Genomic DNA, 25027 nt, shown 5'->3' on the forward strand with positions numbered 1-25027 from the left:
AGAAGAAGAATGAAAAAAATACAGGCAAAATGAGAAAAACATGTTAACAAAGTAAGGGAGTTGAACTGATGAAGTGGTTACGGAAAATACCCATCTATTTCTTGCTCTTCATAGCGGGAAACCAGGAACAAGAAGAAAATATCGAATAAATGTAATTTAACGAAAATCAATAGATGAAAAGCAAAAGAGCTAGAAAAAAGAAAAATCATCCCATCATCTCCTCATCATCAAATTCAAATCGATCTATCACCTGCCTGGCTGTACCTGCCATGCGGCTGCACATATATTCTGTATCCTGCGGCTGGCCACCCTCACTCGTGGGTACTTCGCTGTTCGGCTTGGGGATTCCTGTGCGGTAGTCGGTGTGGTCTCTGGCCTGAGCGTGCCACCAGCGCTGTCTAGCCTCCAGCTCCTGGATCAGAGAGAGAAGGCTAGGGCATCCCGAGCTCTCTTCTTGGACGGAATCAACCATGGGGGTAATAGCACTGCCAATCACTCCGTGTCTAACAACATGGCGCAGCCACCTCTTCCACCGCCGCTGCCGTTCGCCAGGGTCCGAGGGTAAAGAGGCAATGAAGGCCGGGGAGAGGACATTTCTGCCCAATTGCTCCGCGTCCATATGCGAGACCTTGAACCAGGTGTCCCCAATCACGTTGAGAAGGCTTCCGAGTATCATCAGATTTTGCACTAAGCTGTTGAAGGCCTGGGGGCATATTTCGCAGTATATTACCCCTCTAGCATTGCGTGCTGCGTTATAGAGGGTGGAGAGGGTTTGAGACGAGGGTGGAAAGCAAGTGAGTGTGGACAGGGAATTGAGACAGAGATACATATAAGAGACGCATGAACAAGGTGAGAGTGGTTGTAGTTGCCGGTATGCTTCGGGGGCTGTTACAGGGACAGAACTTATTGGGAAAGTAGTTGACGACGGTGGTGGGGTGAACATGCCACCACCAGATGGTTGCGAGTACGACGGTTGTGTCGGATAAGACGACACCGGAAGCTGGATGGGTGTCTGTCCAGGGCCGCGTTCCCCGTATGTTGGGTTGCTGGCGGCATACAGATCTGGTGACATCATATAGGAAGTGTATGGAGCGTCCATGGTGGTTCCAGGAACCGCGCGGGTAGAGCCCGCGAGTGAAAATGGCGGCGATCCTACCATGCCAGGAATACACCGAGGATAATCAGGAAACTGCGGTGCTGTCACTGGTATCTGTGCATCCTCCTGTCGTGCTCGCGACTTCGGAGGGCGGCCCATTGGTTTCTGGATCGAGTAGTGGCAGTATAGACTCTGTTTCACGCATCGACTGCAGCCGCCGGCTTCGCCAGAGCATTTCAACTTTCGCTGCCCTGGTATTACTCATCATCAATAAACACCTTCAAAAGACATCGTCATGTTGTCAGACTTACTGCATTCGTCGCAAGCGGCATGCCTTTTGCGTGAAGCCCTTGATTCCGTGGTAGGGCCAGTTGAAGGATTACGTGAGAGAGACATTCTTATTTCTGCAACAGCTGCCATTATGGAGACAAAGGGAAAACCTGGCGAAAAAACTAAGGGGAAGGCGACGGATTATATACAGTTTATGACATCCCGAAGCCCTGCTTTCTAAAAATGAAGAGGCATTTCGAATTTCGGGCTCCAAGCCAGTAACTTACTTGGGAGAAACTCGCTAGGGTTGTTCGCTGGTTAGAGCTTTGCGCTTGACTATTCCTAAACAAGCCACATCAAGGGATCGACCTGGTTGACATAATCTCAGCTGCGTTGATAAGTTATCAATACCGTCTTCTGGCCATCAGCCAAGCAAGATGTCAGCAAGCGTCTTACCCCCTGCCCACCCATTGCACGAAATTCGTCTGCTCAACGAATTTATTCCCTTGGTTCAGTTTCATCACGACGAATGAGAGCGCTGGGGTGAAACTATTTTCCCCTGCATTCCATCCGTTGAATTAACCATGTAGTTGCTTGCTAACCCTATTTCGACCGCTGGAGAGCGCAAATGCAACCGTTGCTATATCGCCTATTAATGGAACTAGAGTTTCCCAGCAGCGCCCCGGGACGGGCTAAATTAAGAATCTTAATTAGTAAGAATAGCTTAAAATACCCGCTCGAGGAGAGGTCCACAGTGAGGGCATTCGCACTCATCACAGCCAGCATGATAATGACAATAATAATGCAGCCCGTGAGGCTTCCAAAACGTGCTGTGGCAGCCAAACCCCTGGATTAGGGCTTAGTCGTCCGAAAGAGGAAGTGCTGAGGTCTAAATCTGGAACAGGTGTTCCACGTGACCAGTCCGCAGCCATGTCATTTAGGGCTGCCAGGTTGCGAGGATGAGCCCAGTCCTGCGCCCAGAAAAATGGTTAGCGGGTGAGAGAATTTGGATTTTCGCAGAGAAGCGGGACTAACGATGCAAGCCCTGAGCTTATTCCTTCTTAGGTATACAGTCGGCAGCCAACCGGTGCGTGACTGACTGTTTGTCCATCGCCCTGTTTGGAAGTTATTATTAGTTTCGCAGGTGTTGGTGGCTGGAAAGATACGCTTTTGTCCTGTAATACGATACACGCCCCATGTTATCGGAGATGTAATTACTATTTCTCCGGTATCGAGCCTCTTGATCTCGCGCTAACAGAAAAAAAAAAAGTTCAACGAGCTCCATACCAGGTGCATCAAGGAGTTTTTCAACCCGCACATACCGGCTGTCATTGTTTACAATGGGCGATTTGAAAGGTTCCAGAAAGCGCAAGGCAGTCACCAGGGATCTAGACGAGGAGCCTGGAGTGGTCTCCGGGGACGAACTTAATCTGGATGCTTTGGATGGAGACCTCTCCGATAAATCTCATGCCACGGAGCACAGTAGCGATTCCGAGATAGAACTGGTCGACGACCTCAGCAGCGACGATGGGGAGGAATATGAGGATGAATTTGACAGTGATGAAGTTCCCTCAGATATTGAGTCCAAGCCTATTAGGGAAAAGTCAAAGCCGGACCGTGGTGTCGACATCGTTGTTCGCGGCGAAGAGGTAACATCCGACGGTGAATTAGGAGACGGATACGATGATGATAAACTAAATTACCGAGTGACGAAGGATGCCAATGGAAATGAGCGGTATATATACGATGAAATCAACCCAGATGACAACTCAGATTATTCCGAAGCGGACGAAAATGCGAACACCATTGGCAACATTCCCCTCTCCTTTTACGACCAATATCCGCACATCGGTTATAACATCAATGGCAAAAAGATAATGCGACCAGCAAAGGGGCAGGCTCTTGATGCTCTCCTAGATAGCATTGAACTTCCCAAAGGATTTACAGGCCTGACTGACCCGTCCACTGGAAAACCCTTGGAATTAAACCAAGATGAATTGGAACTACTGCGCAAGGTGCAGATGAATGAAATCACCGAAGATGGCTACGACCCTTACCAGCCAACTATCGAGTACTTTACTAGCAAATTGGAGATCATGCCATTGAACGCGGCACCAGAACCCAAAAGGAGGTTTGTCCCCTCGAAACACGAGGCTAAACGGGTGATGAAACTCGTCAAGGCAATTAGAGAAGGCCGGATACTTCCCTACAAGCCACCAACAGAGAAAGCTGAAGCGGAGGAGGGCTTGTGGACATATGACCTCTGGGCCAATGAAACCCCACGGGCAGACCACCCCATGCACATACCTGCGCCTAAGCTTCCTCCCCCTGGTTATGGGGAAAGTTACCATCCACCACCGGAGTATCTACCAGATGAAAAAGAGAAAGCAGCCTGGTTAAATACAGACCCAGAGGATCGAGAGAGAGAATATCTACCTGCTGATTATGATTCTCTTCGAAAGGTTCCCGGTTATGACTCATTTGTCAAGGAGAAATTTGAGCGCTGCCTTGATTTGTATTTGGCCCCCAGAGTCAGAAGGAGTAAACTAAATATCGACCCTGAAAGTTTGCTTCCCAAGTTGCCCAGCCCAGAAGAGCTGAAACCTTTCCCGTCAACCTGCGCAACTCTATTTCGTGGACACAGTGGGCGTGTTCGGACACTGGCCATTGATCCAACTGGGGTCTGGCTTGCAAGTGGTGGTGACGATGGTACAGTCCGTGTGTGGGAACTTCTTACGGGCCGACAGATCTGGAGTGTGAAGCTGAGCGATGAAGAGCCTGTCAACGTTATCCGATGGAGGCCTTCGAAAGATGCTGTGGTTTTAGCAGCTGCCACTGGAGACAGCATCCACCTTATTGTCCCTCCGATACTCGATCCGGAAATGGAAAAGGCTAGCCTTGACATTGTTGATGCTGGATGGGGTTACGCTAAAACGTTGACCTCAGATAGCACGAAGAAGACGCCAGTACAATGGACTCGTCCTTCACCCTCACTTCTCGACTTCGGTGTCCAGGCTGTTATCTCACTCGGTTATGTGGCCAAGTCTCTCTCCTGGCACCGACGCGGCGATTACTTCGTGACCGTATGCCCCGGCACAGCCACCCCTGTCTCTCTCGCGATCGCAATCCACACCCTCTCCAAACACCTCACGCAGCACCCCTTCCGCCGTCGCCTGAAGGGTGGCGGTCCACCCCAAGCCGCTCACTTCCACCCATCCAAACCAATCCTTTTCGTCGCAAACCAGCGTACTATTCGCTCGTACGATCTTTCCCGCCAGAGCCTCGTCAAGATTCTCCAGCCAGGTGCCCGGTGGATCTCCTCCTTTGATATCCATCCGACCTCCTCTACCACCTCTGGCGGCGACAATCTAATTGTCGGCTCTTACGATCGCCGCCTCCTCTGGCACGATGTCGACCTCTCTCCGCGTCCGTATAAAACGCTCCGTTATCACCAGAAAGCTATCCGCGCCGTGCGGTATCATTCCTACTATCCACTATTTGCTGATGCTAGTGATGACGGCTCTCTCCAGATTTTCCACGGAAGCGTCACGGGCGATCTGCTGAGTAATGCGAGCATCGTCCCGTTGAAGGTCCTCCGTGGCCATAAGGTCACAGGAGAATTGGGTGTTTTGGATCTAGATTGGCATCCGAGGGAGGCATGGTGTGTCAGCGCAGGTGCTGATGGAACATGCCGGCTGTGGACATAAGATTTTCTGCCTTATATATAATGCTATGGGCTTCATTCAAATGATTGGACTTTCGATCTTGCATGATTGGCAGACATCATTTCATCCATTGATTTCAATGTTCCTTGATATAGATATAATAAAAAGACTTTTTATGTTTAGAGTACCGCGAATGAAAAATGGCGGAAAAATATTCGTAGGGAAATTTTATTTTCCCCAACCGATGCTTCTATTTGCGTATCTATAGATATCAGATTCAAAATAAAACTCATGATAATCATCTAAAATGCTCAGTTACCAGTGGACAGAGGTTTTATGATTCACTATAAGTGAGGGTTTCCAAAAGATATACGTCTAGATAACATTCCCACCTTCCCAATCCCTCCTCAACTTCTCATACTTCCTCAAATCCGACACACTAGGCCTAATTCCCGCTTTCGCCGCCACGAAGTCCTCGAAACGTATCGTATCCCGCCGCTTTATGGCAGAATAGCCAGCCCGACGTAACAACGATCCCAGATCAGCACCGCTAAACCCTTCACACGACCTCGCCAACCCTTCAATATCATCCGAGAACTCAATTGGCAATTTCCGCAGCAGCGTCTGCAGAATTTCCACCCGCTCATCAGCACTAGGCAGATTTACAAACAACAAGGTCTCCAGCCGGCCCGGCCGCAGCATAGCCGGATCGATAATATCCGGCCGATTTGTGGCGGCGATGACGTATATACCCTGCCGCGCGCTACCCAGCCCATCCAGCTCGGTGAGAAGGGTATTGACGACACGCGCGGAAGCTTCAGAGAGCGTATCATCGCGGCGGGGGACGAGGGCGTCCAGTTCATCAAAGAAAATGACGCAGGGGACCGAGGAGCGGGCGCGCACAAAGACCTGCCGGACGGCGCGTTCGGATTCGCCAACGTATTTATTCAGCAGCTCCGGGCCCTTGACGCTGATGAAGTTGGCGCGAGACTCGTTGGCGACTGCTTTGGCGAGGAGAGTCTTTCCGCAGCCTGGAGGGCCCCAGAGCAAAACTCCTGTTGGGGCAGTGATGCCGACGCGGGCGTATATGTCTGGGTTGCGGATGGGTTCGACTATTGCTGTGGCGAGTTCGTCACGGACGCCGGATAGGGCGCCGATGTCTGCCCATGTTGTGTCTGGGATGGTGGCGAAACCTTCGCGCTTAGAGGACGGTTGGATTTTAGGTAGGGCGGTGAAGAAATCTGTGTTGGAGACTGAGACTGTTTGTGCTTCGGAGTCGAGAGGGGTTTCGCGGGCGTGTTTGATGAGGCGGCGGAGTTCGAGGATTTTGGGGCTGATGCTGCTATTGCGGTTACCACCATCTTCATTTGCAGTGTCTCCTATGTCCATTTCATCGCCTGTATGTGATTTCAGGAGTTCAATATATCGTTTTATGGCTGCCGATCCAGCGGTGGAGACGAGGTCGTTCAGATCAGCACCGACAAATCCGGGGGTTCTTTTTGCCAGGAGCTTGAAGTCCAGATCATCTGCCAGGTTCATGTCCCTTGTTAGAGTACGAAGGATTTGCTCCCTCACGGGCTCGCTCGGGACGGTAAGATTGATCTCCTTGTCAAATCTCCCACCTCGCCGTAGCGCAGCATCCAAGCTATCTGGTCGATTCGTAGCTGCCAATACAATCACAGGTTTTCCATCCGTTTTTTCCAAAGCCAAATCATCCATGCAAGTAAGTAATTGGGCAACGATACGTTTTTCCATTTCCCTCTGAGCACTCTCGCGTTTAGGGGTGATCGCGTCGATTTCGTCAATGAATATGAGGCATGGCGCAACCTTCTTTGCCTCATCGAAATGTTCCCGTAGTGCCTTCTCGGATTCTCCAGACATACCAGAGACTATCGACGGCGCTGATATTGCGATAAACGGCACACCAAGCTCCGCTGCAAAGGCATTGGCAATCATGGTTTTGCCACAACCAGGTGGGCCGTGAAGCAATACCCCCCGGGGAGGTTGCACTTTCGACGAGGAATAGACCTGAGGGCGTGTCATGGGCAAGACTAGAAGGTCTTCAAGTTCCTGAATTATATCGTCCACTCCGCCTAGATCCGCCAAGTTTACATGAGTAGGAGGTGACCTGTCAATATTGCTTTCACCCTTTCTTCGTTTAGGATGCGACTCCCCGCCAGCCTGCCGTCGCTTATTTGATATAGCTGTAGGCACTGGCGATGCTGAATCAGTTCCTGCCACATCCACTGGTTTCTTGGGCATCGCTGGCATCTTTGATTGAGTGTCCCACATCCCCACGATACTCTTGTTCATGCGATTAGAATCCTTGATACGATCAGCAAATCCCATCAATGCCAATCCAGGAAAAAATTTTCCAGCGAGTAAGCAAGCATACTAGACTTTCATTCTTCTCCTCCAATCCTTCGAAATCTCCGTTAACCGAATCCGATTCCTCATCGCCAAGCGCATCCGTTTTGACTACCTCCAGTACCCGTTCGATACTGTCTTCCAGCAATTTCTTCCCTCTTCGATTGAGACTAGAATTTGACCGTTTTATCCGCTCGTAGACAAACCATGGAGTCAAGCGTCCATTTTCCCCTTCTAAGTGGAGGTCGTCGGCAATCTTGCGCACTATTTGATATACCTTGTTTGCGATAGGAAGGTCAAATCACATATTCGTGTAAAAAAAAAAAAAAAAAAAAAACGGAGATTCATGAGCATACCTCTTTATCAAGACCATGCCCGAGCGTTGGTCTACTACCACGGTTTCTCGGAGCCATACAGCAGTGGGAAGGCCGTCAACGGTCCTCTCTTTCTTATTTCTCTCCCGGGGAACTTGTGATCTTCTGTATAAAATTCGATATCTTTAGTAGAAATCTCGAGGTGTGGAAAAATGATAGACCGAAATCAACGATCCAGAGTCATGTGACTTGCGCCTGCCATCGAGCATTTGCTTCTAGTTATAGAAAAAAAAAACCATTGAGCCGAACACTCAGATATATTACTTGAAGAAAAATAAACCGTGGCTTTCTACAGAGCTTTATCTTGACTTTTACTTCACTTGCTTTGAGCCAAAATTGTACATACATCTCGGAGAATCGTCAACGACTATCAGCCTTATCTTATCAATCTGGAGTGTTCCGCTGTAATACGGCCATGTATTAATGTTACCGCATCTCCCTTGCCTTCGCTTGCCTGACCAGACCAAAAACCACCAAAACTTCCTCTTCACTCCCACAAGAAGGATGTTACAACAATGGGCAACACATCCAGCTCGCAGAAAATATCAGCTCAGGACAAGTATGGCTTTCCCCCCTTCCAACAGACCCCCGTAATCCCCTATCACCCACGGCCCCCCCAGCAGATTCCTAACATACTTCTCCGCCTCCCCTTACATGCCCAAATCCTATGATCTATTAAGCTTACCGCTCAACCGCTCAACCTACTCCACAGAGCAATCCTTGACCTAAAAAACCAACGCGACAAACTCCACCAATACCAAAAACGCATCACCGCTCTCACAGACCGCGAAACCCAAATCGCGCGAGAATGCCTTGCCCGCAACGACCGGTCACGCGCCCTGCTGGCTCTCCGCCGTAAGAAGTACCAGCAGTCCCTACTGGCGAAGACAGACGCGCAACTTGATCAACTAGAGCGGTTAACGGGCAGTGTCGAGTTTGCCCTGGTGCAGAAGGATGTGCTGTTTGGGCTGAGCCAGGGGACCAAGGTGCTGCAGACGATCCATAAGGAGATGGGGGGCCTCGAAGCGGTGGAGAAGTTGATGGGTGATACAGAAGAAGCCAGGGCGTATCAGGAGGTTCGTTTTATATCTTATGTCTCCGTTGTCTTGCCCTTAGTTATCCTGTATTGCTTTTTGAACGTTACTGTCCATTCTTGTGCTCATACGCCCTGGATTTCAACAGGAGGTCAGCCGCATGCTGGGTGGCCAAATGTCCAACCAAGACGAGGACGAGGTAGAAGATGAGCTCGAGGCAATGGAGTTGGAAATTTCCGGCCCGGTCAGTCTTCCGGATGCGCCTACATCGGCGCTGAACGAGGAGGCGGAGCTGGAGAAACAGGAGAAGGCCAAACAGCGTGCCAAAGCCAGGGCGAGGGCGAGGGAGAGGGCGGCCGTGCCGATGGAAGCTTAGTTGGTGTTGCCCGTTGGCTCCTCTTTTGATCCTTTCTTTTGTTTTTCGTCTTGCATAGCGATTTTATGTTGGCGTTAGATGGCATATATTACATACATAGTTCATCCTCTTTTTACTGTAGCTCCTGGCGTCCAGGTTCTCAAGAGCGGGATATCTTTGTGAAGTGCCTGGTTCCCTATATATTGCTGGTGGTTTGCATTTACGTTTACATCTACATCTATATTATCCTTGCCCGCGTGTGGCGTTTTGTTCCTCAACCCCTATCTAGAGACGAATTTGAGCGACACAGAAACAGTCATAACATAATCTCTATGGTGCTGCACTCATATGCTAAGGAACGAATATAATTGTATTACTAATAATTGCAAGAAGGGAATGGAATTTCAACAACATGAAAGGAGGGGGAGAAATAATTAATTAAGAGCGTTGCCAGACAAATAATCATACCACATTTCGTCGTCATCAACACATAAAAGCCCTCGCTTCAGGGGACCCCTCCCTGCCCGCACTGACATCAGGAAGAGTGAAGCCCCTTACCTGCCAGGCCCAATAGTCCTCCCCACCCCCTGCACCCCCTGGATAACGGCATGATCCCTCGGGTTCGCCGCAGCCTCGTACAAAAACGTCACGGGCTCCCTATTCAATGCCATATGCTGTCCCTTAAACCCCACATACGAAACCCGCGTCACTTCCTCCTCACCCTGGCTCCAATTCTCCTCGAAAAACAGCGTGATGGACGTTGTGGTGTTGAACTGCGCTCTGTTCAGGGGAATCTCGAGCACATCTGAGGTAGGGCCGGTGAGGGTTTGAGGCACGGAGAGGGTCTGGGTTGGGGCTAGATCTGCGGCCGTGGAAAAGTCGAGGTCTGGTCTGTTGCGGAAAAGTTTTACAGTTTTGGGTGCTGAGGCGGTTGGGGCGGAGAAGAGGAGGAGGGAGTGGAGTTTTGTTTGGCCCGTGAAGCTACGCGAAGTGGGGTCAGTTAAGGGAAGCCCGAATTATTGGTTAATGTTTGAGAGAGTGATTGTATTCCTCTTGTTGCTCATGCATGGATGGTTGTGGAAGGGAAAGGTATATAACAGTATTTGTTTGGTGGGATGGAGGGGTTGAGAAATTAAACTAACGGGATATACATGAGCAATTGCTCATCAACATCACTCTCCAACTCCGGTAGCTCGTCTAGCCGTTGCGCCCATGTTTTTTTCACGATGGCAGCGCCAGACTTGGACTCTGCTTCGTTCAGGGTGACGATGCCATCGAAGTCGATTTGCTGGTAGAGATTCGATTGGAGGGCGGGGGTAATGTCGGAGGAATGGTCGTGGTCGTGGTGGCCATCCTCCCCGTGCTCATGGCTATGGCTGTGATCGTGATCGTGGTGATGGGGCATTTTGATTGATTTCCATCCGAGGGATGTAGTATGGGAAAGGAATGCAATCCTTGTGTTGCTGTGATTTGTGGGAGTGGACGTGGTGTGGTCTGCCGGTGACGCTTGCTTATGATGTCAGAACTCGCGTCGAAGCAGGCAGAATGAGGCAATGCAGATAAATAACAACAGCACAGGGAATAATCAACTGGGAGGACGACTTCCAGGGTTTGCTTCGAGGGGATCATGTACGTAAATGTACTCTTCTATCCAATTGGCTAAGGGTGTCTTTAAATTCCAAATTCTTAAATTAATGTTATTTTGTTTGAAATAGACTAGTTATATGGTTTTTGTACTGTACAAGCTCAAAATCACGGTTCGTCCACCTTAACTCGCCCAAGCCCGGGCATCCTGCTTAGATTAGAGGATTAAAAAACTTAGGTGTATTTATTTATCACTGTTTAACTTGGTAGTAATCCGGTGCATACTCGAGTAGCCAAGACTTCTCGATTTTGGTAATATCTCGAATAAATGTCTTGTTCCCTGTCTGCAAGATTTCATGAAAGATTACCCAGTCTGCTTTGCGGTTCTACATTATGATGCATATCATCAGCCATCACGAAGTACGGAAATGACAATATTTATATATATGAACAAGAATAAGGGACCAAAAGCAAAGGACAAATTGCCACTTACAAACATCAACGAGCTGGGGTGGGCATGCAGTGTGATGTCACCACTGATGGGCTTAAAACTGCCATCTGGCTGCATCTTTGCCGCATGTGCAAAATATCCGGTTGTAAGACAGCGCTGGATTTGCTCTGATGGCGCGGGGCTAGATGAAGAGAGGCTTTCATCAACCTGAATGCCAAATCGTTCAAGGTACCGTTTGAGCTGTGCACGAATGCTAACAGCCTTTGACATAGATTTGTAGTTTAGACAATTATCCCGGCACCACTTGGAGTCCTTCTTTCCCTTGGTGACAAATGCTTGGTAAACATTTAAGTAGGTTAAGTGGTCTCCTTCATCCACAGCAAATTTTCTGCGGGTGCTCTCAAATACCTTCTTTTCGTCAGCCTTCTCGAACCAGACCGTCCCTTGCAGACTCGTCATCGCAGCAATTGACAGAATCTCACTCAGACACTTAAAGGACGGCGCACCAAGCAGAACCTTGGCCATCATAGGCTCCACTGCAAGTTCAGCCATTTGGATTCCGAGCGGGCGTGCAAGTTTCGCATAGTCGTCGACAGCTCCGAGGGAATACAGTAATTCAAAACCACGAACAACGAGCTCAGACGGAGGGGGAGTAAGAAAGTCAAAGCGAACGATGTTGTCAATGCCCAGCGCTTTGAGCTGCAGAATCATAGGTGCAATGTTGGAGCGTTGGATTTCCGGAACCGTGACTTCTGGAAGTGATTGGTAAGACGTCTCAGTGTAAAGACGGAAGCATTTTCCTGGTTTGGTCCGTCCTGCACGTCCAGCTCGTTGGGTTGCAGATGCCTTGGAGATAGGGGTTGGGGTCAATGTCTCTATTCCAGTATTTGGATCGTATGCGCGGAGTTTTGCAAATCCGCAATCGATGACATACACAACTCCATCAATGGTGACGGAAGCCTCGGCAATATTGGTGGATACAATGACTTTGCGAGTCTTCTCAGGGGCGGGCTCAAAGACGTAAAGTTGCTGTTCAGTAGTGAGTCCGGCATAAAGGGGCAATGGAAGCAGGTCTGGAGCATTGCCATGTAACGAGTCTGCACGCTCCGAGATTTGCTGGACTACAGTGTCGATTTCCTCCCTTCCCGTGAGGAACACCAATATGTCCCCGTCAGGTTCACTGGTATGGATATCAAATACAGTTTTGATCGTTCTTTCCATATAATCTTCGGCTGGTGTCTCAAGAAATAAGCAGTCCACAGGATACATCCTCCCTTCTAAGGTGATAATTCTGCCGATAGAGCCACCCAGCTTATCCTCGCTTTCAGGGTTGAATTCATCCCCAGCAAAAAAACGCAAAAATTCTTCTGCCTGTAACGTAGCACTGCTAATCACGATACGTAATTCAGGTCGCCGTTTCCTAATTTTCTTGAGCACACCGAGCAAGATATCGGTGCTTATGGAACGTTCATGGGCCTCGTCGACCATAATAACAGAATACCGGGAGAGCAAAGGGTCAACCAAAGCTTCTCGTAACAGCAAACCGTCGGTCAGGAACTTGATCCGTGTTAATGAGGAAGTCACATCCTCAAAACGTATCGAATAGCCTACATCTTCCCCCACTTTACATCGCATCTCCTCTGCTACCCTCGTTGCGACTGTGGTCGCAGCCACCCGCCGAGGCTGGAATGGCACACTTTAGCTAACCGAGCATCCAGCAAAAGGAAAGAGATTTATAGAAGAATAGAAGTAGACCAAAACAAAACCTACCTGAGTGACAGCAATGATCTTCCCCGCAGAACACCATCCTGCCTGGTCGAGAAATTGGGGCAACTGGGTAGTCTTGCCGCTACCTGTTTGACCCACAACAATAGTCACAGGATAGGTTTCTATCAGGTACAGAAGAGATTGCCGGTGGCGTGCAATTGGTAGCAGCGCTGCAGGCTTATACAGCGACGGGATGAACGCAGCTGAGAGATCCAAGTCTGATGCCATTGAGAAAGCAGTTGGATGTCCAACTGATCTCAACTCAAAAAGGCAGCCAGAATATATCCGTATGATCCATATTTCAGTGGCCAGACCGCGGTAGAGCCCTTCTATCCCACCAAGGCTGGAGATATTTACTCGGCCATTGCAGAGTTAGCCACTCTTCAATGTTCGTGTGTACATTTTACTAGATCAAGACCAAGGCAAAGATTCCACGCGGCGCTTACCTCAGCCATGGGTATTAATAGTTTCTCCGGACCGATGGCGTGGCTGAGGCTCGAGGCTTGGTGCGTGACGTATTAGGAATGGCGTCAGCTGTGGCCGTGATCATGACGCTATTCCGGATCAGACTAGCTTATCTCAGCTTCCAAGGTTGAGCCCGAAACGCAGATAGTTAGATAAACAGGAAGCGCAACCCGACTCAGCTGCCTTGTCTTGCGATTCATATATCCCTGAGAGTGACCAGTTGTCTTCGTCCCATATCCGCACTCCACTAGATATTTGATCGCAATATCTACAACCTTATCGTTAAACAAAATACCGTCGCCATGGCTGACGGAGAAAAAGTCGTAGGTGCTTGCCATGTCTAACCCCACACTCCCTCTATCCAACTGATTTTTGACCATAGAATACACCACTGAAGGCCTTAGCTTCCCAGAGCAATCCTCCGGAGTCTCCAACTACAGCTAGGCCTCTGGACTTTGACGATGAATCGCAGGAGTCCGGCGTGACCCCAATACAGCCAACTTCAGCGTCCAAAGCATCCTCACAATTGACACCAGGCGGCAACGATGGCCCCCCACCAAAACCACCCCGACCACTCAGCCCCATGCAGCAAGCAGAGAGCACTTTAAAAGAGGCGTTTCCCAGTATCGATGCCAGCGTTATAAAAGCTGTTTTGGTGGCTAGTGATGGGAATGTTGAGAGATCATTCCATGCGCTGCTCGGTATGGAAGCCTAGCCAGCACGGATAGGGGTTAAACAGTATCTCATGTTTCTCTTACTATAGGCATGTCGGACCCTGATGCGCAAGTGGATCTGCCGCCTACGATGCCCCCGCGGCCACCCCGGAAGGATTCCCCCACTCAACGACAACTCGAAGCCGATGAAATGTATGCGCGTCAGCTTGCGGAGCATTACAGCGGAGTGGGCCAACGTCATAGAGCCCCGGAATCTTCGTGGGACCATGAACCGCATTTGCCGAGGCAACGCAGGGAGACTGGATTAAAACCCAATGAACTCCATGATGACAGAGAGCATAACTTTTTTGATGGTACTGTTGTACTTTCTAAAGTTCTTCATTTATCTGGTCTAAGTCAGTCCATCATACTAACAAAGGCGCGTTGCCGCACCAGATGATCTACCGATAATTAAGGAGAACATTCGCAAGGGATTCCTAGAGACGCAGACAAAAGTTAACGCTTGGGTTCAAAATTTCAAGAAGAAGCTTGAGGGCGATGACGAGGAGGATGAATATGGAAATCCACCTCCCCATCCAGCACAGGGATATGCCCAAGGATACGGCGACACTCAGACCTATCGCACAAGGCGGAGCGGCGAGGCCAGGCGAAGTGGTGACCGCGAACGGTACGATGCCGACCCTCAGGTCTTAGGTGACGACTTCTCCGCATTAGAGCTGAGAGATGCTGAAGGTAAAGGCCTTTCCTTCCAAGATTCATCTGCAAACCAACATTCTACGCAAGTTATCCTCTAATCTGAAGACTATTTATACTTACATATCACAGCCCATCCACCACGCTCATCGCGACCCCTCGCAAACCCCGATCTCTTCAAGCCCAACTCACCATCACCTGACCGTCGAAAAGTCTCTTTCCAAGAGGGACCTCCTGAGGAAATACACGATGCTTATGGCCCCGGCTCTGCATCTGATAGAAGCAAGCAGCCGTCATCCACTGGTGGTAGCAATAAGTCCAGCAAATGGCAACCACTCTCTACAGTTGAACCTTCACCAGTTGCAGACAACGATCCATTCAGCCTTGGTGACAGCGACGACGAGAAGGAGGTTAGGAATAACAATAAAGATCTTAAGCCCGACGATGCTGAGAGGGTGAGGAAGGCTACTGCAGAAGCTATGGCGGGGGATATTGGGACTGATTCTCCAAAGGCTGGCAACAAGAATAAGCCCGCTGGGGGAACTTAGACAGGGCGGGGCTCCAAGTTACTTTGTTTTTATTTTTATAGTTTGTCATACTTCTTGACTTTTGCTGTATATTCCTCCATTTCGTTTCGCCCCATACTTTTACTGTATCCTGGGTAAACCAGAACCTACCTTTGATCTTCTTTCCCAAATTGCAGGCTCGCACAACATGTGCGCGGAGAGCGCTTATTTATGTCACCCGAGCATTTTAGAGCGGCTTTTTACCCATTTTATCTATTATGATTGTTCCCTTTCTTTTTGTGAATTTTGTCAATGCGAGACGGCGGGAGGGGCCCCCATTTTGATTTTGTAATTGATGTCTAATTATTCCTTTTCGATTGACTATATCGCCAAAGTATCCTTCCCCCCCCCCTCCCTGGGTTATCCCCTTCGGTTTCCACATTCTGACAACAAGTGCAAGCTCTGGCTACCCAGCCCTGGCGGCATGGTAATCCATTTTGTCACCGTTTCCCCCCTCTGCGATGTATAGTACCGTTATGTACATACCGAATATAATCAATCACATCCATCCAGATGGTCTTCGAAAGTTGCCCTGGCTACCCCCGGCTCTCTTTCTCTCATTTGTTAGCAGCCAGAAGAATCTCAGAATGGAATGAATACAAAGTAGATGGTGCTACTAACTCAAGCGGAGGGTTAAAGAAAGAAAGAAAAATCAAAAATCAAAAAAAAAAAATCAAAAAATCAAAAAGAAAACGAAAAAAGAAAATAGCTAGCTAGATATGGGAATGTGGGAACCCCCCGAGGGCCTATTCTATGCACGCAGCAGATGTAAAACTGATAGATATCAAATCAAACCGGGCAGCAGAACCACACACACACACACACACACAAAAAAAAAAAAAAAAAAAACCCCTGTTGAATATCCTAAATTAAGTATTATACATACAGATGAAAATAATGAGCCCATCCCGCGCACATTAAAGGAAATACATTGTTATCAAACTCCCCAAAACAGCACCTTGGGGAAGAAGAGGAGGGGGGGGTGGTTAGGAGGAGGAAAGGGCCTCATATAAACCGTCCTCCCACAACACCAATACATATGCATGCATACAACGCGCGGGATACCCACTTTGAATCCAGGGACGATTACCTTCGCAGGAACAAAACATCCCATACAGAACTAAGCCAAAATCAGAGGGGAGAAACGGAGAGAGGGAAAAAAAAAAAAAAAAAAAAAAAAAAAAAAAAAAAAAAAAACCTTCCTCCTTTCCGTCCTTCCACGAAAAGGTGGGGGGGTTATGGGAACGGGCAATATCGAATCACCAAGGAACACACACACACATACTCTCTCTCTCTCTCTCTCCATTCTTTGCCATCATTCGGAGCAACGATAAATTGCACACACGTCCATCCAGAGGAACCGGGGAGAATAGCGTAGTTCAGATAAAGGGGGGAAAAAAAAGGGTGTTAAACGCATGACAACATTGCTATTCATGCACTCCTCTTCCTTACTCCACCGCAGCGGAGGCGGCGTCTGCTGCAGCACTCGATGTCGTCGTTGCAATTGCAGTTGCGGCCTCTCTGCGCAATTCTTTAATGACGGCCTGCAGAGGTATCGGGTTATTATGCCATATTATGGGGTGAGGTTGGATAACTATGGGATTTTTCTTTTTTGCTTTTTTTTCACGCTAGCTATGGAGAGGAGCTGAAGCGCATGAGGGGTAGCTGAGGTGAAGGGAGGGGAGGGGGGGACAAAAATAGAATAGAACCACCAACACAGAGCAGGTGTGTATACGTACAGCCAAAGCTTCAGGATTCACGCCGTTCTCGATTAGGGAGACGCAGAGGGATAGCTCCGTTCGGTCGAGGTGGGTATTCTAGAGGGACACGGTGAGCGAGAGAAATAGAAAACACAAAGTCATATGGAAGGGGATTTTTTTGGTTTGATTATTTGGGACTTGATATATATATATTTCCTCATTTTACTTTCTAAAAACAGATCTATACATGTATGAGCGTTTTTTTGGGGGGGGAGGTAATGGAACATACCAGGATCGTGGATATTTCATGAAGGATATCAACAACTTCGCGCGCGGCTTGTCGTTTGTCGTCCTGTTGTTGCTGTTGCTGCTGCTGCTGGTGTGGAGGCGGGACGGGCATGGCTTCGTTGGCGTCTTTTCCAGTTTCTTTCTTTCTCTTCTCTTTGCTCTCAAATATAAACTATTCCCCTACGTACTAGTACCGGTGAAGGGTTTCGGCGACGATGTTTGGATCAATAAAGTTATCGGATGTTTTTTGGCCTAAGAATACTAGTATTTAGCGCGTTTTTTCTCCACATGGAAAAATAAAAAAAAAGCCCGAGATCTGGACCTTAGCTTCGACCCAACTTGGCTGCGGAAGCTTCCATCCTTCCCAACTCAGGGACGACCAGAGCTTCCAGATACTTATCCTGGCATGTCACCCGGGCCCGACCTTGCCCAGGTACAGGACCCGGTATATCCAAAAACCATGTCCCACGCCCTAACAATCCACGACCTCGACTCGATCTCCCACAAGCACCTCGCCCTCGAAACCCTCGCCCAAATCACGCGCATCGAACGCAAAACTTTCCCCGCCTCCGAGGCCTTCGATTTCTCCGACCCGTCGCTCTGGCGCCGCAGACCTAACACGTACGTTCTGTATGCGACGCTCGCAGGTGATGCAGATATAGCTGCGTCTGCGTCTACGTCTACGGCTACAGCTGTTTCCACCATCGCAAAGGGACCCAAGAGGATATCATCAACCGCCACAGCCCCATCCCCAGCCGCAGCCACGGTCATAGCCTACGCCCTCTACGTCCGCCAAAGGGGCACCGCGCTCCTGCACAAGCTGTGCGTCGCAGAGCCCTTCCGCGGTCAGGGCGTTGGCAGACAGTTGCTGACGCATGTGATTGGGCAGCAGCGGAGCCAGCGGAGCGGAAGGGGCTGTCTGGCTGTGCAACTGTGGGTGGATGAGAAGAGGGAGGCGGCGCGGCGGCTGTATGGGAGCTGCGGGTTTGTGGAGGTGGAGGTGGTGGAGGATTATTATGGGCCTGGGAGGAAGGGTTTGAGGATGGTGTTGGGGTTGGAGGGGGATGGTGGATGATGGGGGGGATGGTGTGTTGTTCTGCAGCAAGAGCTAAGTTCTCTAGGAATATTCTATATCCTATCTACTATCTATGAAGCCATTACTTCACATCATGTATGTACTCACTGTTCACAACCAGGGGGTCTTATAATATGGCGTGGATGCGCGACGGATGTCTAGCCCATAAACTCATGTCTATGGCCAAGAGACAGCAAGGCGTGGAAGAGTGGAGATTACTCCGAAGAGCTGACAAGAAAAGGGGATTGATTGTTTTGACTGGCAATCTCAACGCAAGGTGAGCTGAGGACAGATAGTAAGCAACTAAAGAAGAAAATAATGAAATAATGATCTTCTTGGGGGGGTGGGAATGTTCAATTTTTTTTGGCATACAATTATCCAGGCTGTTTGCATCAATGATTCGGATCGTTAGTCTTGATATGGCTTACACTGGGTTGGTTTCTGAGATATCACGACGGCCATCTGGAAGGGTTTTTGGGCATGGTATAAGTTGGGCTTTTACGCATTGATGCCTATGGAATTTTGTTGATCCTTTTTGATGAAAAGACGGCAAAGCTATCAAGGCTGCTGGTTAATCTCGAATACACACATATTGGGTAACTATTGAACTTCCCCGCATAAATTTCGTGCATGTTCAGGGACTTCTTGTCCCACGCCGCCATAGCTCTTGCCAGGGCCCGCCCATGTGAATAACTAACTTACCCTTGGACATACTGCCTTGTCTGTCATTGATTGCGAACACGATGGATATTTCACGCCCGGTGTATGTATGTATGTATGTACTATCATGGGATATTAATAGTAGCAGGTTTCATTTTGACTTTTCGCCGCAACCGGGTTTAAAGTCATTCTGCAGCGTCCGTTAGCGCCCACCGTGTGGGAGGCGAACTTGTTTGTTCCCCCTTGGTTCCCCCACACAAAAAACACAAGAGACAAAGACATACCCCACCGTCAATGAGAGGGTGGCAGTCTAGGTTCTGGGGGTAGATTATGCACCTCAATAGGGATACGCGGTAGATGGCATGGGATGGACGTGCGGCTGGCTGGCTGGCTGGAGGAGGGGTTTGACTGCCGAACGGGAGTCAATATACAAGTAGAGAGTATCCATACATATTTCATGAGAGAGAGAGAGAGAGAGAGTGTGTGTGTGTGTGTGTGTGTATACGTGTATTCCAGCCGTTAGTGATATGTTGAATCATAAGATCCATGCCGGGACCTCACCAGATGGCGGGAGTCCCTGGAACATCCACTGGCAGCAGCCGGAGAGGCGTGGAGAGAGAGGGGTGGAGAGGGGTGGAGAGGAGTGGAGATGGGCGAGATAAAGATCCATGATACATATGGCTGTCTCCATAGCTCCTGTGACTCACTCATCTTTAAATACTCCCCAGATCAGGAGAGCTTGAAGTACAGTACATACTTATTCGCCATATACATACCTGTCCTATCTCTGATGCCAGCCCAGCCCAGCCCAGCCCACACGCGACCAGGGACCACTCTCATTTGACTATCAGCATCAACAACATCAACCACAACCACACAACACCTCTACAGTAACAACAACGCCAACTAACTCCCTGCTGCTGCTGCTGCTGCTGCTGCTACTCCACCTCCACCTCCCCACAGATATCTCTCGTCTATTGCTGCTCTGCTCCCCCTGGCCCGGCTCCGCGTCCCCCGGTTTATTCCCCGAGCTGTCTGCTGCTTGCTAGTCTGCTCCGTGCAGGGCTGGCGCTGAAAAAACTCTTCACTGCGTCTAAAACTGCTTCCGCCTGTGTCTTCCCCTCCACGCCTCCATTCCCCCCCTCTGCGCTTTCTTCTCTGTCTGCTCTCTCCGCGCTCGCCGGCTCTCTGGATCTCTGTTCCCTGAAGCAATATCCTCCCCTCGTCAAGTTCCCGGTAAACTCTCCCACCTCCTCTACCCTCATCCCACCAGGTGTCCTGCCAAAACTTCCGCTCTCTCGTGCCTCCCACACCCCCCACCGAACAACCGAAAATTCTCCCTCTACGCTTCCATTCTCCTGCTCGACCGCATATACCCTCCTAGCGACTACTATTCTTCCCCCGTAATCCGACACACCTGTTTTTTTTTTTTCTGCAATCATGGGACAGACTTTATCACAGCCGGTGGTATCGAAAGTGAGTGTGCCCCGCTTTGCTGCTTTGCTTTTATTTTTGCTTTTCTTGCTTGTTGAAAACAGCATCCCCATCCCCCGCGCTTGAGGCCCTGGGAATGATTTTCCCCTTATCCATTGCCTTGCGATAAGCTGCATGGACCCACCGTGCTTGCTGGCTGATGGATGGTTTCGCGTGTCCTGGGAGAGTGGGCTGACCGCGGGGGAGAAGGGCTGGACTCTCTCACTCTTTCACTCACTCACTAACACACACACACACACACACACTTTCTCTCTCTCTTCCGTTTCTTTCCTGTTTCTTCTTCTTCTTCTTCCTTTTCTTCTTCTTTTTGTCTTTTTTTTTTATCTTTTCTCTTTTCTTTCCTCTTCCTTTATTTTTCCTCTATTTTATTTTTCTTTTTTGAGAATCCTGACTGGTATCAATAAAGACAATTATTTTCTTGTGTGATGTTGTGGTTCTTGCTAACGTGACGCGATATTTCTCCTCCGTGCTTGTCGGATACAGAAATCAGATGAAGGCCAGGATGAACGTGTACTCTACGGAGTGTCTGCGATGCAGGGATGGAGAGTAGGTATGGAGGATGCACACGCCGTCGTCCTCGACCTGCAAGCCCAACACCTAGACAAGGCTCACCACCCTACCGACCCTGATAAGCGTTTATCCTTTTTTGGCGTCTACGACGGCCACGGCGGTGATAGGGTCGCCCTGTTTGCGGGAGACAATGTCCACCGCATCATTACTCAACAAGCCGCTTTTGCAGAAGGGGATATTGAGCAGGCTATGAAGGATGGCTTTTTGGCGACTGATAGGGCCATTCTGGAAGGTTGGCCGCGCCCATCATCCATATACGTTCCTTCAATCAGCTTACTGTGTTTTCACTTTGTCCCGTCCTCCCTTCGTTCCTTCATTCCTTCATTCCTTCGTTCGACACTAATTGAACACCTTTTCCAGATCCAAAATACGAGGAAGAATTCTCAGGTTGCACAGCGTCTGTTGCGGTCATTTCAAAGGATAAAATCATAGTGGTATGTTCTCTGCACGGGGAGTGTGCATCAGAGATGCCACTTCGGTGGGTTTTCGCGTGTGCTAATTGCATCCGAACAGGCGAATGCTGGAGACTCAAGATCCGTACTGGGAGTCAAGGGAAGGGCGAAACCTCTATCTTTCGATCACAAGCCACAAAACGAGGGTTCGTGACTCAATCTTCCCTTCTTAACGCAGCAGCGCTTTATTATAAGTCCCCAATTGATCATTCCGGTTTTCTTACAATGAATGTGAACAGGTGAAAAAGCTCGAATAAGTGCTGCTGGCGGCTTCGTTGATTACGGCAGAGTCAATGGTAACCTCGCGCTCTCCCGTGCGCTGGGTGATTTTGAATTTAAGAAGAGCGCGGATCTCACGCCGGAACAGCAGATCGTCACTGCGTATCCTGATGTAACTACACATGAGATTGCAGAAGATGATGAGTTCCTTGTGATTGCTTGCGATGGTATGTTTCAATTTTCCGGGAGAAAGAAAGAAGAAGAAAAAAAAACCCTTTTTTATGTTTCCTAACGTGCTATTGACAGGCATCTGGGATTGCCAGACCTCACAGGAGGTTATTGAGTTTGTTAGACGGGGTATTGCTGCGAAGCAGGAGTTACATCGGATTTGTGAAAATATGATGGATAATTGCTTGGCTTCTACTACCGAAGGCGGGGGTGTGGGCTGCGATAATATGACGATGATCATCGTTGGGCTGCTCCAGGGTAAGACTAAGGAGGAGTGGTACAAGTGCATTGCAGACCGAGTTGCAAGTGGCGACGGCCCTTGCGCCCCACCTGAATATGGTATGTTTTACCTGGTATATCGGTTCCCACCCTCCCAGGAATATCGTCAAACTAACCAAGGAAAATTCCCAACCCTCCAGCTGAATTCCGAGGTCCTGGCACCCGCCGCCGTCAACTCGCCGAAGCCCGACGCGCCTTTGAATCCGACAACGACCCGCAATTCGGTAGTAGTTCAGGTAGAGTCATCCTGTTAGGTAATGGCCGCCAATTGCTAACCCACTTCAACAACGTTGATTATGATTCCTCCGATGAGGAGGATTGTTATAATATGTTCGATAATGACGAGGATGAGGAGGATGAGGATGAGGATGAGGATGAGGATGACGATCTTGAGAGCCAGGTGCGTAAAGGCGATGCGAAATCCGCTGCAGATGATACCGTCAAAGGGCCGGGAGGAAGCCCGGAATCCCAACGACAGCAACAACAGCAACAGCAACAATCGAATCGCCAAGGTACCCCTAACACGCAGTCGGAGTCACCTGCTGTAATCTCTGCATCCCCATCCTCGACGACCCCCAATGATGTTTTGCCTGGCAGAGAGAAACCGTCTACGTCATGATTTGGTTTTTTTTTCCCTTTCTCCTTCTAACCCATTTGTTCCTAAATTTAACTGGCTACTTGCTTCCATTATTTTGAACCCTTTTTTTCCCTTTCCAAATTTCTCAACAGCTTTGCCGTGTCTTCTTTTGTTTTCTATCTTTTTTTTTTTTTTTTTTTTTTTTGAAAAAATCCTGCTTTTCTCCGGGTACGGTATGGCTTTTTTTTTTTTTATCTCATTAACTTTTTTTTTATTCTTAAACCTGAGCCTCACAAACCTACTCAACCACTCAACCACGCATACAAACCCTGAGTTACTTGACGATATATATAAGTTTTTTTCTCCTTTTCTTCCCTTTTTCGTGAAAGTTCGTCCTCAACTCGATGTTTACCTTGATACTCCTCACCTACCATTATCCCTATTTTCCACTCCGCCATTTCCCCCTTTCCCCCACCCCCTGCCCACTCCCTTGCCCGCCGCGGCCCCCACACAACGTGAAGAAGTGGCCTATCAGAGAAACGGGTGAGGCTTTGAGCGAATTGAGTGAATTGCGTTGGGCTGTTTCTTGCAATTTATTTAATTTTGTTTTTTCCTTTGTTTTCATTGTATGCTTTGCGTTTATGTTTTTTCATTTCTCCTTTATATTTTTTTCATGGCAATTTTGTTTCTATGTGTCATTTTTTAGTTCTTGTCTTGTCCCTTTTCCCTGTCTCTACATTTTTTTTTACGTGATTTTCATTTTACTCTTGCTCTCTCTGTGTGATTAATTTTTGCTCTAGCTCCGGTTTATTCATCATTATTACCATCACTTCTTCTTTCATTATATCTATTATATATATATATATATGTTAAGTTCGCTTTCATATATATCTCACAGATGACACTCTCGCGGCGCAGGTCATACAAACCTCGGTTATTTATTAGGAATCATGGATTCGAATTAATGTTTGTCTCTGCCCTTCGTCAGTTCTCCATCTCGGAAAGGTATCAGCCATTACGATTACGGAGGGGAGAAAAAGATTTGATAGGTCGACTATTCTCCTGGCTGGCGTAGCATTTATGTAGCTGTAGTTAGAGGAGAAAGCGACGCAGCCACTCTCGGCCTCTTGCTGTCGCCTTGCACTTTACACGTTTTACGCGTGTGGGTAGCATTTTCCTTTCCTTTCCTTTTTTTTGGGCGCTTCTTGCTATTGATTTCCATCCTCAGTAACTTGAACAATTGAACAATTGAACTGAACTAAAGTATGTAAATAGAAGCTCTGCTGTGGCCACAGCTTAGTCATCGTCGCCGCGGGAGAAATCATAACCTCATCTTTTCCTGTTTGGGCTTTTTCCTCCTCGACCATGCAGCATTCCTCCGCCTACGCTTCCCGTTCGCATCTCCCTCCTATTCTTACACCCAGCATCCGTATCCTTACCAGCCCTCCTCCTCCCGCCGGTCTTTTCATCGCCATTGTTGCCGTCCTGGCTAGTGGATCGTCCTCCTCCCGGCCAACACCGAGCCCATCCTGCAGGCTGCTCCAACCAGTCACGCACGTCCGCAAGGAGCCCGCTGTTCCCTGCTGATTATATATATTTTTACGCCTTCTCCCGCGGGCTACGGGCCATGGAGTGTATTATGCGTCTCTTCTAGCTTCCTCGCTTGCACATCCTACCAAAAACAGATCTCACCGGCTCTTCCCTTTACACCCCCTATTTTTTTAGTTCGTCGATTTTTTTTTTTTTTTGACAAGGACAACCTTTTTATTCTCCTAGCTCCCTACGATCCGACCTTGTCTACGATAATCTGCCATTACCCCCTACCACATTTTTTTTTTTTAAAAAAAATAATAAATAATAAATAAAAGCAAAGAAGGGAAAAAAAGGCTACTGCTCACCGCATTTGATCGGGTACTTGAGGTTCCCGCCCGCTGCTTCCCATACGTCCCCTCCCAGACGGAGAGGATAAATATATCAATTTCTAACTAAAAAAATCAAGAATAAGATTAAAAAAAAGCCAACTTCTTTCTCTTCTCCTCCTTTGGCGATTAGATCATCGCCCCATATCCGCTACCAGGCAAGACAATCCACACCGTCAAATTTACTATGTCATCTTCCACCAGC

At 48.7% G+C, this 25027-nt stretch overlaps 10 protein-coding genes across 10 annotated transcripts; 5 read left to right on the plus strand and 5 right to left on the minus strand.

The window, feature by feature from the left end:
• Positions 1-205: 205 nt before the first annotated feature.
• On the minus strand, positions 206-1492 carry HCBG_05364 (uncharacterized protein; the record flags this gene model as incomplete). Its single annotated transcript, XM_045432413.1, has 2 exons — positions 206-1347; positions 1408-1492. 2 exons carry the CDS (start codon positions 1490-1492, stop codon positions 206-208), a joined length of 1227 nt encoding a protein of 408 aa, XP_045286529.1.
• A 1214-nt stretch (positions 1493-2706) lies between these two features.
• HCBG_05365 (eukaryotic ribosome biogenesis protein) lies at positions 2707-5214 on the plus strand (the record flags this gene model as incomplete). The annotated part of the gene is made up of 1 exon (XM_045432414.1): positions 2707-5214. One exon carries the CDS (start codon positions 2707-2709, stop codon positions 5071-5073), a length of 2367 nt encoding a protein of 788 aa, XP_045286530.1.
• Positions 5215-5321: 107 nt separating this feature from the next.
• HCBG_05366 (ribosome biogenesis ATPase RIX7) lies at positions 5322-7811 on the minus strand (the record flags this gene model as incomplete). Its single annotated transcript, XM_045432415.1, has 3 exons — positions 5322-7356; positions 7427-7675; positions 7755-7811. 3 exons carry the CDS (start codon positions 7809-7811, stop codon positions 5407-5409), a joined length of 2256 nt encoding a protein of 751 aa, XP_045286531.1.
• A 476-nt stretch (positions 7812-8287) lies between these two features.
• HCBG_05367 (SNF7 family protein) lies at positions 8288-9182 on the plus strand (the record flags this gene model as incomplete). The annotated part of the gene is made up of 3 exons (XM_045432416.1): positions 8288-8331; positions 8485-8848; positions 8955-9182. The coding sequence occupies 3 exons, from the start codon at positions 8288-8290 to the stop codon at positions 9180-9182; spliced, it is 636 nt and encodes a 211-aa protein (XP_045286532.1).
• A 334-nt stretch (positions 9183-9516) lies between these two features.
• On the minus strand, positions 9517-10626 carry HCBG_05368 (DUF1000 domain-containing protein; the record flags this gene model as incomplete). The annotated part of the gene is made up of 2 exons (XM_045432417.1): positions 9517-10142; positions 10304-10626. 2 exons carry the CDS (start codon positions 10564-10566, stop codon positions 9716-9718), a joined length of 690 nt encoding a protein of 229 aa, XP_045286533.1.
• A 204-nt stretch (positions 10627-10830) lies between these two features.
• HCBG_05369 (pre-mRNA-splicing factor) lies at positions 10831-13191 on the minus strand (the record flags this gene model as incomplete). The annotated part of the gene is made up of 3 exons (XM_045432418.1): positions 10831-11131; positions 11239-12879; positions 12967-13191. 3 exons carry the CDS (start codon positions 13189-13191, stop codon positions 10997-10999), a joined length of 2001 nt encoding a protein of 666 aa, XP_045286534.1.
• Positions 13192-13618: 427 nt separating this feature from the next.
• Positions 13619-15684, plus strand: HCBG_05370 (ubiquitin-binding protein CUE5; the record flags this gene model as incomplete). Its single annotated transcript, XM_045432419.1, has 5 exons — positions 13619-13751; positions 13841-14129; positions 14192-14455; positions 14538-14834; positions 14928-15684. 5 exons carry the CDS (start codon positions 13731-13733, stop codon positions 15341-15343), a joined length of 1287 nt encoding a protein of 428 aa, XP_045286535.1.
• A 2071-nt stretch (positions 15685-17755) lies between these two features.
• HCBG_05371 (acetyltransferase) lies at positions 17756-18424 on the plus strand (the record flags this gene model as incomplete). The annotated part of the gene is made up of 1 exon (XM_045432420.1): positions 17756-18424. The coding sequence occupies one exon, from the start codon at positions 17756-17758 to the stop codon at positions 18422-18424; it is 669 nt and encodes a 222-aa protein (XP_045286536.1).
• Positions 18425-19235: 811 nt separating this feature from the next.
• On the minus strand, positions 19236-20631 carry HCBG_05372 (uncharacterized protein; the record flags this gene model as incomplete). Its single annotated transcript, XM_045432421.1, has 5 exons — positions 19236-19274; positions 19369-19492; positions 19842-19917; positions 19996-20287; positions 20335-20631. 5 exons carry the CDS (start codon positions 20629-20631, stop codon positions 19236-19238), a joined length of 828 nt encoding a protein of 275 aa, XP_045286537.1.
• A 499-nt stretch (positions 20632-21130) lies between these two features.
• HCBG_05373 (phosphatase 2C Ptc3) lies at positions 21131-23041 on the plus strand (the record flags this gene model as incomplete). The annotated part of the gene is made up of 6 exons (XM_045432422.1): positions 21131-21380; positions 21509-21582; positions 21662-21746; positions 21840-22046; positions 22126-22386; positions 22467-23041. 6 exons carry the CDS (start codon positions 21131-21133, stop codon positions 22943-22945), a joined length of 1356 nt encoding a protein of 451 aa, XP_045286538.1.
• Positions 23042-25027: the final 1986 nt, after the last annotated feature.

Source organism: Histoplasma capsulatum (genome assembly GCF_000150115.1).
Source record: "Histoplasma capsulatum G186AR genomic scaffold supercont2.7, whole genome shotgun sequence".
Taxonomy (NCBI): domain Eukaryota; kingdom Fungi; phylum Ascomycota; class Eurotiomycetes; order Onygenales; family Ajellomycetaceae; genus Histoplasma; species Histoplasma capsulatum.